We start from the raw sequence: 16,501 nt of genomic DNA, 5'->3' as shown, positions 1-16,501 counted from the left end.
ATTTATTTTTGCTCTGTACTCCCACTCTGAATTCTCCTTAAACACCACACACAGATATTGCACCTGGCTTTTGTTACAGTGAGAGTTTAAGGTGACCTCAGCTTGCTCAGGGAGATTTCGGGAAGAAAGTGTTGGGAAGGGTGAACTGATTTGTGACTTCTTTGGGAAAGGGTGAGAGCAGGGGAAAGCAGGATGCTGCATTGGCTTTTGTATATTGATTTGCATGTTTTAATTCAATGACCAAGGTGGCTAGCACCTAGAATTGGAGCTCTTTTATACTCTTATTTGTAAAACCAAAGAAATTATTAACTAATCAACACTGTTCTGAAGAAGAATTAATATGAAAATACAATCTGCTTCCCAAACTACCATTAACAGGGAAGACAACATGAGCCATTCCATGTATTATCCAGTAGTCACACTATTAGTGAATACTTCATTTCAGTAAATGCAACAGGATAGAATCAAAGAAAGTGAACTATTAAGGCCACTAGGCTACCAAGGTTGTTTCAGAATTTAATGCAACTTTTTTTTTCCCCCAAATATCATTGTGTATGTGAGTGTCCGCAGAAAGGTGAACTTTGGAAAAAAAAAAAAAAATCAGCCTTAGGCTCTATTCACATTACTAAATGCATTTATGTATAAGAAACTAAAAAGTACACTGTGATAATTTTTAGTTGCTGATCTACCATACTGCAATTAAGAAAACGCCTTATTCTGATTTCAGTCATTCCAGTGATAATCAAAAAGTAACTAGAATTATACCACTGACTTTAAAGTGTGGTAAAACAGGGCCAGTGAGATCTGAATCCAACTTAGGCTTTAGACACAACTCTGAACTTTCTGACTTTATCATACAATACTGTTCTTTCCATTTACCTGGACAATAGCCTGGCCTAGGAAATTCAGAAACTATTCCACTATCGAAAAGAAGAGCTACCAGTGTCTGCTTTGATTCTTTTCTTTTTTTTTCCAAGGAGTGGCAAGTTCACTGACTCTGATAAAAACATTCCCAGACTTCCATCAGCATCCGAACTGAGAATCAGGCCCCAAGTCATCCTCTGTTCTCTACTACTATGAAATGGATATTGCATATAACTCATTTTAAAAGAACGCTTAACTCCTGTAGCATGAAATGTTCCTCGTTATGATTTCCAGAAGATGGAGGTCAGTACAGCTGGAGTGAAAAGGACTTATTTTCAGTTAAATCTCTTCAAAGGGTGATAGCTGTGCATTACCAATGGGACTTTAACAAAGGTTTTCCTCTTTGCTATTGTGTCACAATCCACTGCCTTAAGAAAAAGAACACCTGCAATAAAATGAAGTCTATCTAACACAATATAAAAAGTGTGGAGACTTGTTAAAGACGGAAGATTGAGACCTGACCTGAAATACTGTGGCAGAAATGGCGATGATATAAACCACAACTGAAATGGGATTTTATACAATATCTGAAGCAAGGATAAATCTTTTACCAAGCCATAAAAAAGCAATTGAGAAACAAGCTTAATTTTAACAGCTAGCACTCGTGAAAAGGCACCGTTGTTGGGGAAAGGGTGGACTGCTAACAGCCCACAGCCACTAGAGAGGATGTTAAAGAAGGCAACAAACAAAGCAGAAGTGGCTCCTTACAAATCGGCATTTCTTTCTCTGTTGTGAAGGCAGGCGCTGAGCTGGCACAGCAGTGCACACACCTGCCCCACGCACGGCTGAGCAGAGGGGAAGGATGCTTCCCACACAGCCCCCATGCCCATGACCAGCTGGCAGGGCAGAGCTTGTGCAGTGCGGGCAGCTGCCGGGGAAGACAACCCGGAGAGGTGGTTCAAAAGCCATTAACCAGTGCCCTGAGCACGGCTGGTTGCTTTCTTCCGCTGCTAAAGTTGTTTGCGTTCAAAGGCTACTCCTGTGAAAAGCTCACTCAGAGCTAAATGGGATATGCAGACTTGTAGGGAAAAAGGAGGTGAGGAAAGAGAGGAAAGGTGTAAGAAGAAGGTCACTCTAAAAATCCCCCAAACCATTTGTATTCATCCTTTGTCTTCTACTGCCTATTTGTTCTTTCAGTAACTGAAATAACCTATTTCTCGGGTCCAAACCTCATCAGTTGTGTGGTGCAGTGACAAAATATGTTTTTATTACTGTGCAGTGTGGAACTATTATTCTGTGCAAAATCCCAGCTGCTTCACAGAAAATGAGCCTATGCAGAGAGCTCCTCCTGGCTCTGCAGGGTGAGGAAGACGCTGGTGGTGGTGCTGGCAACTGGCTCCCTCAAGGAGAAGAGCTATCAGTTTGCATTGACATTACAGTGTTGCTTAGAAGCAACTCTGTAGACCTCTAGGGGAAAAAAGCACGGAGAGAAAGGAATGATGAGGAAAAGGCACTTTATGAATCTCCCAACCCTGCTGGGACTAAGAAGAGATACACAGGGACTGCTACTATGTCCCTGAAGTAGTGTAAGTCCAACAATGCTGCTACCGGCCCAAACTACTGTATGCTGTGCACATACCAAATTCTTTGGCTAATGATTTGCTCCTGTGGTTCTGTGTGAGCAGAACTAAACCTGCATTTTGTTCATGCAAATCAAAAAGGTATAGAGGAAAACTGGAGACAGTGAGAGACGAGGCAAGTCCATGCCATTTCTGACTCAAGGGATAAAGAAATCCTCATTATGCAACTAAACTACATGTAAAAGCAATGTGATCTCTTGATAAATACTTATCTGTATTGTGCTAGTGATCCTTTGTGCCAATGCGCTGCTGTGTTCATGAAAAACAGGCAAGTAGAAGAAATTGTGGATGAATGATTGAGCTAATACTCTGTTTAATATATGTGGCTGGTTAATTTCTGTCTTCCTGTAGGTATTAGGTTGTAATTTATTAAAGTATTATGTTTTAATTTATTATTATTATCTTAATTATGCCAGTGGTCTAAATATCATTTGCAAAAATGCCAGTTGCTAGCTTCAGTTGGTAGAAACACTGGGAATTAAGATGAGAAAAACCACATTTTTAAAAACAGCAAAATTTACAACTTGATCAATTTAGAGAAATTCAGCAGCTAAACATTAGTTTTTCACGTTTAGCACTCCTGTGGCAAAATATTAAGAGCAGACCAAGAAGGACTGGAATATGTCAGCTTTTGCACTTTTCTCCACTCACACATTTATTTACTTTCATTTTGATGGTAGTAATAATAATGATCAATCTTGCTGTAACAGCCTGCTCCATTTTACCCATCAGAGAGATCTGATTTTCAGTGCTAACACATACATGGTACTTTTCAGCTACATATCTCAAGGCTCTTTAAGGCTGGGGAAGCCGAGGATTAGCGATGTCAAACAACACATTGAAAAACTGAGTTAGTTAGACAGCTATGAACAGCGTCCAAGACACTGTGCAGCTACTTCCCTATCAAGGTTGTTAATAAGTATTGTTAGCTATTATTAATTAGACTTTATTGTCTTGTAATTTTTACAAGATAAGATTAATGATACTAATACTTCGCTACATGACAACTTTACATCCATGTTTAATTTTTAATATTACAAAGTACAATGTACATTCTTTTTATTATTATGTATCAATTCAGCTGTGTACATCGAAGCATTAAATATGTGCCAGATGTTGCATAGCAGTTTTCACCTCTGTGTTCAAAGGCAAATACAGCCCTGGATGAGCAGCGAGGCTTGATCTTGCTGATACAGAGCACTGACAGAACTGAGAAAAGTGGTGCCTGTCTACTGGGAAACATCCCGTTTAGTTCTTCCGGGCAGGAGAGGGCAGGAAGCAGGAAAAAAAGACTGGAATCAGCCTGTCTAGTAGACCAGGAGCCAGACTGATGATCTCTGACAGCAAAACTGATTCACTATGCAAAATTCAGAAGAAAATGCTGCTCACAGCGGACACCCTGGAAGACGTCTAACACACAGAGTGCTGAGGTTGGAACTTTGTCGGATGGAGATGGGTGGGAGAGGATGGAGCTGCTACAGTTGGAAAAAGAAAGGAAATCCACTGCCATTCTTGCAGAAAGGAGGAACATTTTTTTGCTGAAGAGAGTCCTGTGTATGTCCAGGTGCATGTGTTTATGTACATATCTGTGTGTACAAATATAGAAACAAACACTGCAAATGTTACTGCATATGAAAAAGCCTGAGAAAACAGAAATTAGGAGTAGCAATATGCTCTTTCAGAAAGAAGTAAACATAAAGGTCCTAGGCAAATGCTATTACAGTTAGTTTGTGTTTTTCAGTTTGCTTTGCTGAGCTTTGCATGAAGGTCACTATGGAGACACAGTTAAACTCAATTCCTAGTAAAAATCTGCCCAAGAGGACTATCTGAAATTAGGAAGAAGTAGCAGAGTATTTAGTAGCAGAGAATGAGGAACCAAAATACTGGAGAAGCATGTTGCCTGGCTTAGTGAAGGATTTGTTTAGATGTGGTCACTTGAAGTAGCACAGAGGTTGATCTGATCACCTTGGTATTCCTTCTAGCTGTTTCTGATGCAAGCACATTATGGGTTTGCAAGAATCAATACAAGATGATACACAGTTCACCCACTCATAAGGTATTTTTATCTCCAGAGCTGCCTATAGGTGTGCAAACAGAGTAATGAGAAACAAACGAGCTCATCTGTGTAGATCTGTGCCTTGTTTTGTGGCCTGACTCTCAGCCTGACTCAACAAACACAGCAGGACAGGCTGGATACACACTGGATAGGAATAAGCTTTGCAGGAAAGCTCCTGGGGGTTCTGGTAGACAAGTTTACCATGAGCCAGTCATGCACCCTCATGGCAAAGAAAGCCAACAGCCTCTTGGGCTGCGTTGCCAGCAGGTTGAGGGAGGTGATCCTTCCCCTCTGCTCAGCTCTGGTGAGGCACATCTGGAGTGCTGTGTCCAGTGCTGGGCTGCCCTGTACAAGAGAGACATGGGCATACTGGAGAGAGTCCAGCAAAGGGCCATGAAGGTGACTGAGGATTTGAAGCATCTGTCATATGAGGAGAAGCTGAGAGAGGTGGGAGTGTTCAGCCTGGAGAAGAAAAGGCTCAGGCAGATCTTAGTAATATGTATAAATACCTGACGGGATGGTGTAGGGAAGAGCGTCTCTGACTCCTCCTGGAGGTGCACAACAATAGGACAAAAGGCAAAGGACACAGGTTGCAACACAAGAAATTCCAGCTAGACATGAGGATTTTTTTTTTTTTTACCATGAGGTAGTCAAGTCCTGAAACAGGCCATAAATGGGTTGTGGGATCTCCATACTTGGAAGTGTTCAAAATTTGGCTGGATGAGTAACCTGATCTAAGCTTGCCCCCTTAAGCAGTGGGAGTGTCCAGATGACCTTCAGAGGTCACTTCCAACCCCAATTATTCTGTTATTCTGTTTGCAGAATAGAGCTGTTCATCTCAGTACTTCACAGTCTGAATTTCAAAACCAGGTCCAAAATCTGCATAAAAAAACCCCTCAGAGCTGTAAGACTCCAGTCTTTTTTCTAGTACCTTATTTGGTCTGCAGTGTTTAATATGTGCTGACAATGAGAATTCTGGCAGAAAAAGAAACGGGGGACCGTAACTGTTAACTTCCAACATCAGCATTACATGCTTTTGAAAGCTTCCTTACATAATTTTAAATGTCCTTTTGATATAGATTAACAGCAAAAAGAAAAAACAATGGAAGGCCAAAAGAAAAGGGCTAAAGTATTTACAGTTAACAAAACGATCCATCATGATCTAAATGATTCTGATATTACACTTTTCAGCTTAATTGTAAAATCTATTTGGAGCATTGACTTCACTGTATATCTGAACACATTTCTGAGCACTGAACAAACTATAAGTAATAGCTGTGAGATCAGCTATGGCTGAGCAAATGACAGCCTGCTTCTCTAGTAATAAGTGTTATTAGTGTCTGAAGAAGTAAAAAGAACAAATATGATGGTTGAACAAATAACGTATGTTTTCACTGAAATCTTCAAAATGATTTTCTGTGTTATTCTTCAAATCTGACCACAATTTCATCCCTTTATTACACTTCACTCTTGCTTGCAAGTTAGCAAACAAATAAATAACAAAAGAAATCTATGACATGTATTTACTGAAGGTAAATTATTCCAACTAACTAAATGCAAGTAAAACTTAGAAGAGAGTGATATGACATTTCCTTAAACGTGTGTGTTTTGCTACATATTTTTAGTCCTTTTTCCTAAGGAAATCATATTTGTGCTGTCCGTGGGTCTGTCTATCAATTTTCCAGTAAAATATTTTTTAACACATTCGGAAATTTCATCTATATTTGAAAGGAAGACAATGCCTCTAAGATATTGTCCAAGACATCTAGGACACCCAAGACACCTAAGACATTAAGTCTCTACAGTCCTTATTAATACTGGCCGCTGGGTGGTGAACAGAGACCCATATGTTTTTGCCACCAAAGGGATAAGAAGCACCCAGACACTACACATCCCATCTGACAGCTACTAGTCAGCACATGGGTACTGTCAACTTGCACATATTTCTTGATTAGCTGTAGCAAGTGCTATTTCTTGCTTGCTCAGTACATTTTTGGGAAGAAGATTTTTATGGTGCTGGTGGCAGTGGTGGTTTAAGAGAAAAACAAGCCCACAAAACCCAAGGGGTATCAGTCCTCACTTCTTACTGTTTTAGTAATTCTAAACATTGCTTCATTCTGCTATATGTAGCTTCTGGATTGCTTCAGATTGTACTGACGGAAATTAAGCAATGAATACTAATGAGAATAAAATAATATGAGAAGAAAAATAAAAATTATAAAAATAATAATTTTGTTAAACTGGGAAGCCTGACTTGGGGTTTCATAAGTTCAGCTTAAATAGGTATCTGGTATTAACTTTGTTTGGGCTTTCTCAGTAATAAATAAAAACACATTTCTTTTGTAGGCATATTTATTTTGAAACATGAGTTCTGTACTTCAAATAGAAATTCAGTAAATATATAATAAAACTAAAGTAATGATTTTCTAATTTTGGTAGATACACCCTTTATCCTTAGGCTGACTTGATTTCTGATTTCCGATGAATAAGCCAAGACATGCAAATTGATACAGATTTCAGAATGCAGGAAGAAAAATAAAATGAAAAGAAGGAGTAAGAAAAGAAGGAAAACTCCTAGTGAAAAGTGAGAGAAACACATGGGTCTGATTCTTGCTGTGACATATGCAGTAAATGACTACTTTGGCCTGGACTGTTCAGATGCTGTACTGCTTGCTGCCAGTATTAGTGGATTAGTTGGTAGGAAATGGAAATTACAATGTTACAATGCGTTTCAAGTATTCATTTCATCTTAAGCAGAAAGTTCTTTGTATTAAATTCAGGGGAGCACTTCAGAAACACAACTTGGAAAGAAGAGACACACAAGCAGAGAATTTTCCATCTCTCTCACCGACTTTCATCCTTTGATTCAAACAGAGTATTTTTGTGCTCTTAAAAGACCACCTGCTGAAAGTGTCATGAAAAAAGGGATGTTGATAAACAAAGACATAACAGTCCTTGACAGAAGAATATGAATCACTAGAAATGTATTCTGCTATGTAAGCTATATCTGTTATATAAAACTGTGGAGATGTCATTTTATCTTCCTGTGTCTTTGTTTTAGCTCCTTTTTTTCTATCTTGTCCTGGTAAGCTGGAAAGGTAATGGTAAAAATAATCTCTAATAATTTCACACATGGAGGAAAATGGGGGTTGTCTCTGTTTCTAGTCACTTATGCAATACAAATAAAGGACTATCATAGTTTATTTTTTAAATTAAAAACATGTGGCACATTTTTATTATGGCTGTGTATGAACAGATGAAACAAAGAGCCAGGTGAATAAACTGGGGAGACACATCATCAGATTTAGTGAGATCACCTATGAGGTTCTACAAAACATTCTGTTAAGCATAAAGAGTCCTCCATAACTCTTAAGAGTAGATCTGCTTTCTCCAAAATGAAAACACACTTTCTGGAAGTTCTGGGGAAAGCTGACATTAAATAGATCTTCATAAAATCACAGAATCACAGAATGGTTTGAGTTGGAAGGGACCTTAAAGATCATCTAGTTCCAACCCCCCTGCCATGGGCAGGGATACCTTCCATCTTCATTTTACTGCTTTTGCTGCTCCTGAGCAGCACTGAAACACACTGTTTTGGGGTTATTTCTGGGGGTGAGCAGCAGTGGTCATGTCAAGCATTGCACCCCCTTGTGTCAAGGACTGTGGAGCTGCCCAAGGCACCAACGTTGCCAAGGCTGCCCTGAGAGGCCACGGCGAGGGAGCCGTTCACACCCAGAGCCACACCACCCCCAGCCATACACCAGGTCTACACTGGTAAATTAAAATGGATCAGGACCTGCTTGCCCTCCCCAAAGGCAAATCATGTGCACCACTTAAAGTGGGCAAGTAAAGAAAACACTTATGGCAAAAGTCTTGATGTTTGTGGTCTGTCTTTCAGAGCCTGGGATTGCAGGATGATAAGGTCTGCCAGGGGAGCATAAAGGAGGAGTTTCACTCACAGGTAACAAAAAGGTTTTCCTGGTTATGGCTGTTGTAAGATATTAAGGAGGTAGGGTGTTCTTTCACCATTCTGAGAATAAAGGCTAAAAAAGAGATAAAATTATCTTGGTATGCTTAAGTTGCAGCAGATTTTTGACAGTAGGTGAAGATCTACTAACTCAGATAGACTGAAAATGCTACCTGTCTTACTGATGAATCGAAGCAACAACTCTGTGACCCTGCAGAAATGAATGTCTTGCTCCAGTGTTGTGTTTAAACAGGGCTTTGAATTGAGCCATGCCAACTGGCACTAATACAGAAACCAAACAAAATGTTTCCAATCACCCCCAAATATCTCCAGTTGCTGTTGGAGACTGTATGGTCTTGTGTGGGTGAGCCTGACCAACGAAGAGGAGCAGCACTTTATTAAGAAAACCATCACAGCCTTGTAAGTCTTGGCATAGCCTTGAGAGGTAAGATCTGAAACCTTTTCTGAGGCTAAGACAGTAGGGGGCAATTCAAGCAAATCGGGTATAAACACTTGTGTGCAGGCTGAATGCAGCTCCTGAATTTAATGCTGGCCCTACTCTCCCTTTCTAGAATGGAAATCTGAAAATGAAATTCCGTCTCTCTATAATTCACCCTTAAAAGGAGTACATGTTTGGCCCTTGCCCAAACATCAACCTCACCACCGCAATATAAAAACCTGAAAGGAAGATCATATGATGAAAAATGCACATTCTGGGTTGTGCACAGGGGGAGTCTGGATTTCAGATATGTCATTGGGTTCCAGAAGAGAAATTTTCCCTGAAGACAAGCTTCAGGTACGGAGTGTGGAGGCAGCTTCTACACACACCAAGGCACATGGAGAGGAGAAAATAAATGAGAAAAACTAATGAAGTAAGAAAAATACAGGAGACAAAAAGAAATAGAAAATGGCAAGACTAAAGTTGCACAAGAAGGGAGGAAACAGCAAGGTGCTGATTTTCTCAGCTGGGCAGCTGGGAGAGGGCAGCGAGCAGAAGACACCAGGTCAGATAAGTGGGCACCAGGTACGGGCAGGGGAGCAGTGCATGAGCTCACTTTTTGAACACAGCCTGCGAAAGTCTCCAGTCTTCACTGCTTGAGGTCCACAGTCATGAGAAGTGTGAATATATATATATATATGGGCAGTCACTTGAGAAGAAACCCACAAGCCCACAAGCTGGTTTCTCTCCCTTCATTAGCATAGATTTAAGGGCAAAGCACTTTGAGTTACGGTCTCATTACTGAGATTTAATTACTTTTCCTAAATGTTCTGCAGAACATTTACTTGTACATTGCAAAGTATTACAGTATAGTCACAACTTAGGCTCTCAATTACAGGAGAACTAGGCAGGAAAGAAGTTGAGTTAATTAGAGTCACTGAAGCTTAATCAATTCCTCTGTGTATGCAGGGAAGAGCACGCCAACATTTAGTCCATTTGTGAAGCCACCTCACCTGTCTGCTACAGGTTATTAAAGCCTTCATGCAAAGGGAAAAAGTCAACAGCTGATATTTTAAAATGGCTGTTATTTTGCATTTTCTACATTGGGCTAGACTCTTTTTGCTTCAATCACATTTTTGGCAGACTAAATGTTTTTGTGTCCGAGACTGTTTCTGACTGCCCATCCTTAAGCAGCACTTGATCTCTGAAGGCAAAGTGCTTTCATTTCGGAGCCCCAAGCCGGCACCCCAGGCCTACTTGCAGGTCAGCTTGTCTAGGAAGATCAGGACCTTCACAATGGAGAGTAAAGCTGCAGCTCTTCTGCATACTTTGTCTAGCCTGGCTATAATGCCATCCTGTTTGTACAGTGACCTTCCTTTGGAAGGATGGAGAAGATCTCCAGGCATGTCGGGGAAGAAGAGGATTCACATGATCTGGGAAAATTACAGAAATATTCTGAAATATATGAATTCCAATTTAATTAGGTCAAGCATAAATATATATGTATTTATATATATATGGGCAGTCACTACTGAGAAAAGAAAAAACCCACATGCTCAAAACCCCATTTTTCTCACTTCATTAGCGTAGATTTAAGGGCAAAGGCTTTACACTTAGGTGTGAATAAACACCAGCACAAGTACAGAAGAGCTCATTTCCTGGGTAAAATTAATCCCACCCAAAATTAGGCAGTAGCCAGATGAATCACTTCCCAAAAGTCCTTGTATGACTGACTAAGATACAGGTATGTTACAAGTTAGGTGTTAACTCCTACCTGCCACTCTCCCTGTGCAGTTAATGGAAAGAGGACTCAATTAGCTTTCGAGCTTGCCCTATACAGGTGTTAGCCAAACTCACCACATCTGATTCAGTCTGTTGAGGCCAGGCACTTCATTTTTATGACTTCCCATGCTTGCATTAAGTACCTATTTTAGGTATGCAAAATCCAGACTTGTATGAAGTCAGAGGAGGTCAAAACCTAATCACATTAAAATCAATATCCAATTCAGTTCTGCTTGATCTGAACAAAGAGCACAGGTTATGTTCCTAAAAAGGAACTGACTATGCAGCTACCAGTCTGGAAGGAAAATGAGTAGCAGCTCCTGGAAGCAAATAAAATGTACACGTGAGATCAGTGAGATCCAAACGTGCACTGGATGACTTCATTTTGCTTTGAAACTGAGTGGATACTCAGTAGATACACTTACGCAGGATGGTGGGTGTACTTCAAGACTTATGGTAATATAGCATACATTTTCTAAGCCACTTTTGCATGCCATGTAAAAGAAATCAGGTACATACACATGCGCACACACACAGAGCTGAGAGAGAAGTTATTTTTCTGAATGTATTTTAAAAGACCTTCAAATGAGTGTTCTGTTTTACTACAACATAGGCTGAACTGGGGGAGGATTTCATTATAGGCTATAGAAAGCATGTGTTAAAACATAATGGCATTCAGAATCAAAAAAATGGCCACATGAGTATCTATAACAATAAGGTATCATCTATTCTTCTCTTGGCAACAGTCACAGAAAAAGTCCTTGTTAAATCAGCCATACTATTAATTCTCAGTTTCCCTCATTATCTTCTGCCAGTGAAAGCAAAATTGATGTATATATTTCTATAAGTACTATTTTATGCATTTCTGTATCAGAAACGACATTTCATATTTCTGTGACTTCAGTAGCAGATGCATCATGAACGTTTTTGCAACAAAATCTTCAAAATTCTCTAATGTGCTAGCAAAGAGAAGCAGCGTGGCGGCAGCAGGTCTACCACCAGCAGATGGCATTCATTCCCTGCAATTCCTGCAGCAGCAGCAGCAGCAGCAGCAGGTACTGAACGGTGCATTTGCACCACATCAGCATAATATGTGGGATCAAGCGAGAAGCAGATAGTTAACCCTAAGTTATTCTCCCGTCATTTGACAAAATGCTCCTTTCAAAGCATTATTTTATTTTTTCCAGCATTTAAGAAAGAGCTCATACATAAGCACTATATAGAGATAGATTTGCCACATCAGAGCAGCAGGATTTTATATTCACTTTACAGACCGGTAGGTACTACCCAGTGCAAGCCAGTCTGTCTGGCCCAGTATTTTCTTTATCTAATAGCAGCTCTCTGTGAATAACTGATGGAAGAACCTGACCTTCCTTCCCAGTTTAATAGCACCTTTATTCTACTGCTCTTCATAGATACTCTGCTAAGGTAATAAAACTATCAGTTTAAATATGTGTAATAATAATTTTAAAGCATTTTATGGCTACAAATACATGGCCTATGATATTTGTTGAATAGAAAGTAATACTGAATTCAAATAAGCTTTTTTTTCCTCAAACAAAACTGAGCTTTACCCTCATGAAGGTACGGACTGAGGGCATCTTGGCAATTGAGCAACACCATGTTGTTCTGCCAGCCCTAAGACCCTGATGCAAGATGTATCAGGCATGGAGGTGCAGGGATGCAGGGCCAAATGTGCAGCAGCCCTGATGGCGTGCACCCTTCGCCCACAGACCTGCTGAGTGGGAAAGGGGGGGGGGGCTCACTGCACTGACGTGCTGGCTGTTAAGACAAGAGTTATATAGGAAAAGAAAACAGAGCAGGCAAGTGGATGTACAAATATAGGCCCCTGACGAAAAACAAAAAGAAAGAGCAAGCAATCTCATTTCCATTGAGAAAATAAACAAAATGCAATGCACAATGGTATCTCATCTGGAATTTCAGTAATGTGCTTACAGTGACATTAAAAGCAGGTATTACCTGTTCTAAGAGATTCTGAAGCCTTTCTATTTCACAGTCTATTACAAATTTCTTTTCTTGCCTTCGGTCCAGGTCTTCTAAAAGCCGCCTGTAGCTGGCATCGTTAAAATTCTCCACACAGATGGCACTCACTTGCCAGCTATTTTGTCCCGCTTTTTCCATAATAGCTTGAAGTATTGAATAACCTAAAAGAAAAGGATACAATACGCTAGTAACACAATCATTGAATTTTTTGAATAGGAATTGTCCTTAATCAATATTATGTCTCTTAATATTTGCTCCTGCAGGGAAGGGAATAAGAGACTGTTTGTATCCCTACCTATGCTGCTAGCCATGATCAGCGCACAGTATGCAATTAACAAAAATTACAATTGCTGTGATCAGAATGCTTGGAAAGATTCTCAGCATTATGGATAATCTTCCTAAGATTTATACGCACGAACTCTTTCTGTCAGGCATTCAGCTTCTCAGATTGGTTTTGTACAGGTTTCTGTATCCGGGCATTTCATGACACAGCAAAGAAAAAATCTGAGCCTACTCATTCACCAGAAGTATTTGTATATTACAAAAGCAGTATGTTAGGCATTCAAATGCTTTGCTTTTTTTGTTGTTGGGGGTTTTTTTTGACAACATTTAATCCAAGCAGTTTTTAATGCTTCTTAGTAAGAATTCATTTTTTCATTTATTTTTACATACATATATATGCGCCAGTATAGATGTGCGAATAGAAATTATATTGATCTATTTCAGAGATTCTGTACAGCTTTAATCAATGTATGCAAAGTGATTAGAGGTCAATGAATGAAGGGCACCATAGAAGCATTAGTTATTACTACTGGCAGGATTATTGCTCTTTATCGTTATCAGTATTTGATGCCCCGTTTGTCATCTTTGAGCCCATTCACAGAAGGGAAAGGCAGCATCCTCTCAGAGGTCTCCACCTGTAGAATCTGCAGGGCAGGCTCCCTGCCTGCAGTGTCAGCATGCCCTGGCCCACCAGCCCTTTGCCTTCTTCCCTCTCCTAATTTTTTCTCACTGGGGATGTGCAGTACAGAGGCATGAGAGGAGCTTGTGACGTATCTTAGGATAGCTTGCAAGTCTAGTCTTGACTTGCCCAACCAATTCCTGAAGTAGGAAGCATGTATTATTCCATCTTTTATCTACAGTAAATGGTGAATTTGTTTAAAGCAATGAAGATTGTACACCTCAGATCCACAGCTCATGTTTAAGAAAGACAAGGAGGACAGATATGTTTGTCAATAACATACTGATAGAAACGATATAATTCAGAGAAGGTCCCCCTGTCTAGAATCACAACACAAAATATCGTGGCTTTTTACTCGTTACCTGGCTGAATTTTCCCCACTAGCTTTAAATGAAAGATTTCACCTCTTGAAAACTATCCTTAGTGATGCGGCTACACAGTGGTGGCTCCTTTCTCTCTTCAACAAGAGGATCCCATGCCTGAGTGCAGTGACCCCCAGCTGTCATTTTAATGCACTTGAAGATGCCACTGCGTGACAGATTCCCTGTAAAAAGCACTATCAGACATTCCCACAGATTGCAAGAGGAATCTTTGTAAGTTACATTTCAGAAAGAGTACTTTTGAGTGTGCTGTTGATAACTAACTAATTATCAGAAGACCTACAAACCCACCAAAGCCCAAGTTTGCCTCCAGTAAAATAAAAGTAGAAAATAGTTTTATCAGAATATGAAGATTTTAGGACACATGAGAAACTAATTCTCTTGCAGATCTAGGAGTAGCTATTTTTCTACTGGCTCCTGTGACATTTGCAGTCCTTGAAATATTAACTTAAAATCTGTATCTTCTTATCATTATGACACTATGCCCCCGCACTCTGAAATGAACATTTATTATTTTTTTCTCCAATTCAGATGACATATTTAAGATAAAAATACAAACAATTATAATGAATACATAAAATGCATAACATATTTTATCGTATAAATGAGACATTTATTTTATGAAACAGTATTTTATCTTAGGAAATGAATTCAAATACTTGCTGTATTGAGTATTAAAACATTTCTGTACTCAGCATATATTTTTAACTCGATGACTGTTATGTTTTTCAAAGAACCATACAGCTTTCCTGTTAATTGCTGCATAATTATTCTGCTTTTCCTGCTGCTATATTCAATCTCCTTTTTGCCTGTAATTATCTCTGCAAATTATGATGAGATACTTTCCCAAACATTGTATTTCTTGCTTCATTTCCTATTCATTTCCATATATAGACATACATTAAAACTACTCAAGTGTTACAGGGGTTCCTGCTTCATTTACACTGTAACTTTGACTTGATCTTTGCTATAAAAGCAGTCAACATTTACTTAATTCATCTTCCTGACACAAATTAATATTTTCTTTGATTCAGAATGAATGGTGTTTGAAACAGCAATTGACATCCCCTCATTCCGTTCTTATTTTGCTTGGACAACTTTACTAAGATGTGTTTTGATCAAACTGGGAATTTATCCCAGCATAAAGCATGACAAATATCAGACAAACACATAGAAAAGCTTTTCTTCTACCTTGGATCAACGTTTAACTTGCCACATTTCATTAGCAACTGCCTTCATTTAGGCATTTGAAGCTTCTGTAGCTTCTTGTCAGTAGCTGGCACTCAGATGTGGGTTTTCATGTTAGCATGTCTTTCACATATAGCATAATACAGCTAAAAGGTACTAACTGGATATGGTGCAACATCTCCATCAGAAGAGTTCAGAATCCCTGTGCAAGTAACCAGTGGCACAGACATCTATTCAGTGTGCAGGAATAATTTTTAATATAACAGACTGACAAGGGTGGAGTTTACGCAGAATGAATAAAGGCATTCACAGGCTCAGTTGGCATAAACATTAGACATGCTGAGGAGAATGCTTATTTGTCCAAAATAATTGGCTACAGCTGACAGGGGAAAAAAATTAGTTGTATGTAGTGCTGCAAACATTTCGTAAGGCAAAAAAACTGAAACTAACCTGGGCTAATTCTCAGAAATTGAGTGCAGCATCTCTATTTAGACAAAATTCTTAAACTTCAGGAAGATGTTTGCCCAAGTAAAGACAGCAGACATGAATCTTACAGCTGTTGTCTAAAAGGTATTTATTTTCTGGTTATCTGCTGTTTATCCTCAGTTATGCTACAGACAGATGAATGATTCATTTCATTCATTCATCCGATGTATTGTGGAATACTATTTGTTGCATAAAAGTAAACTGAAAAAAGCCAGGCTAACTCATATCAGCTAAGCTACACAATCAATGTTTTTGAAAACAACATTATATTAAAAAAATGTTTAGGACTATGCCAATAAATAAAAGTAAGGTAAGTTCTCACAAATGTATATAGTAACACTTCCTCACCAACTAAGTCAACCTTGAAACGCAGATAACTAATTTATCAGAAAATACAAATTATTGTGCCCAAACATAACCAGTTGAAGCCTTGAAGTCTGTATCAACAAGCTCCTGGTCCTTCCTGGAGTTTTGTGGGTTTTTTTTTTTAAATTAGCAAATCTATGAACAAGATAAAACACCAATACAACTGCCTGGAAACACAGGCGAAGTCCTTCCCAAATGCAAGGATGCCATATGCAAGAATGGCTTCTTTTTCCTCTTTATGGGACTATGACTCTGGGGAATTTTCCTCAAATGACCTGGGATGAGAAGTCTGCCAACTGCTTTTTGTAGGTCATTACTCAAATGTAGATACTATCGACAACTGCTTAAGGACCAGTAATATCAATTCC

The 16,501-nt window shown here is 39.3% G+C and overlaps 1 protein-coding gene across 3 annotated transcripts in view; it reads right to left on the bottom strand.

The window, feature by feature from the left end:
- The window catches only part of GRIA4 (glutamate ionotropic receptor AMPA type subunit 4), a 237,345-nt gene that overhangs the window by 84,649 nt on the left and 136,195 nt on the right, over window positions 1-16,501 (bottom strand). For all 3 annotated transcript variants that reach the window (XM_050908180.1, XM_050908103.1, XM_050908237.1), the window contains exon 4: window positions 12,729-12,913. In XM_050908180.1, the coding sequence (XP_050764137.1) occupies window positions 12,729-12,913 (185 nt within the window). The remainder of the gene's footprint in view (window positions 1-12,728; window positions 12,914-16,501) is intronic.

Source organism: Gymnogyps californianus, chromosome 1, assembly GCF_018139145.2.
Source record: "Gymnogyps californianus isolate 813 chromosome 1, ASM1813914v2, whole genome shotgun sequence".
Lineage (NCBI taxonomy): Eukaryota > Metazoa > Chordata > Aves > Accipitriformes > Cathartidae > Gymnogyps > Gymnogyps californianus.
Note: the sequence above shows the minus strand (reverse complement) of the source record. Positions and strands in the feature narration are given on the sequence as shown.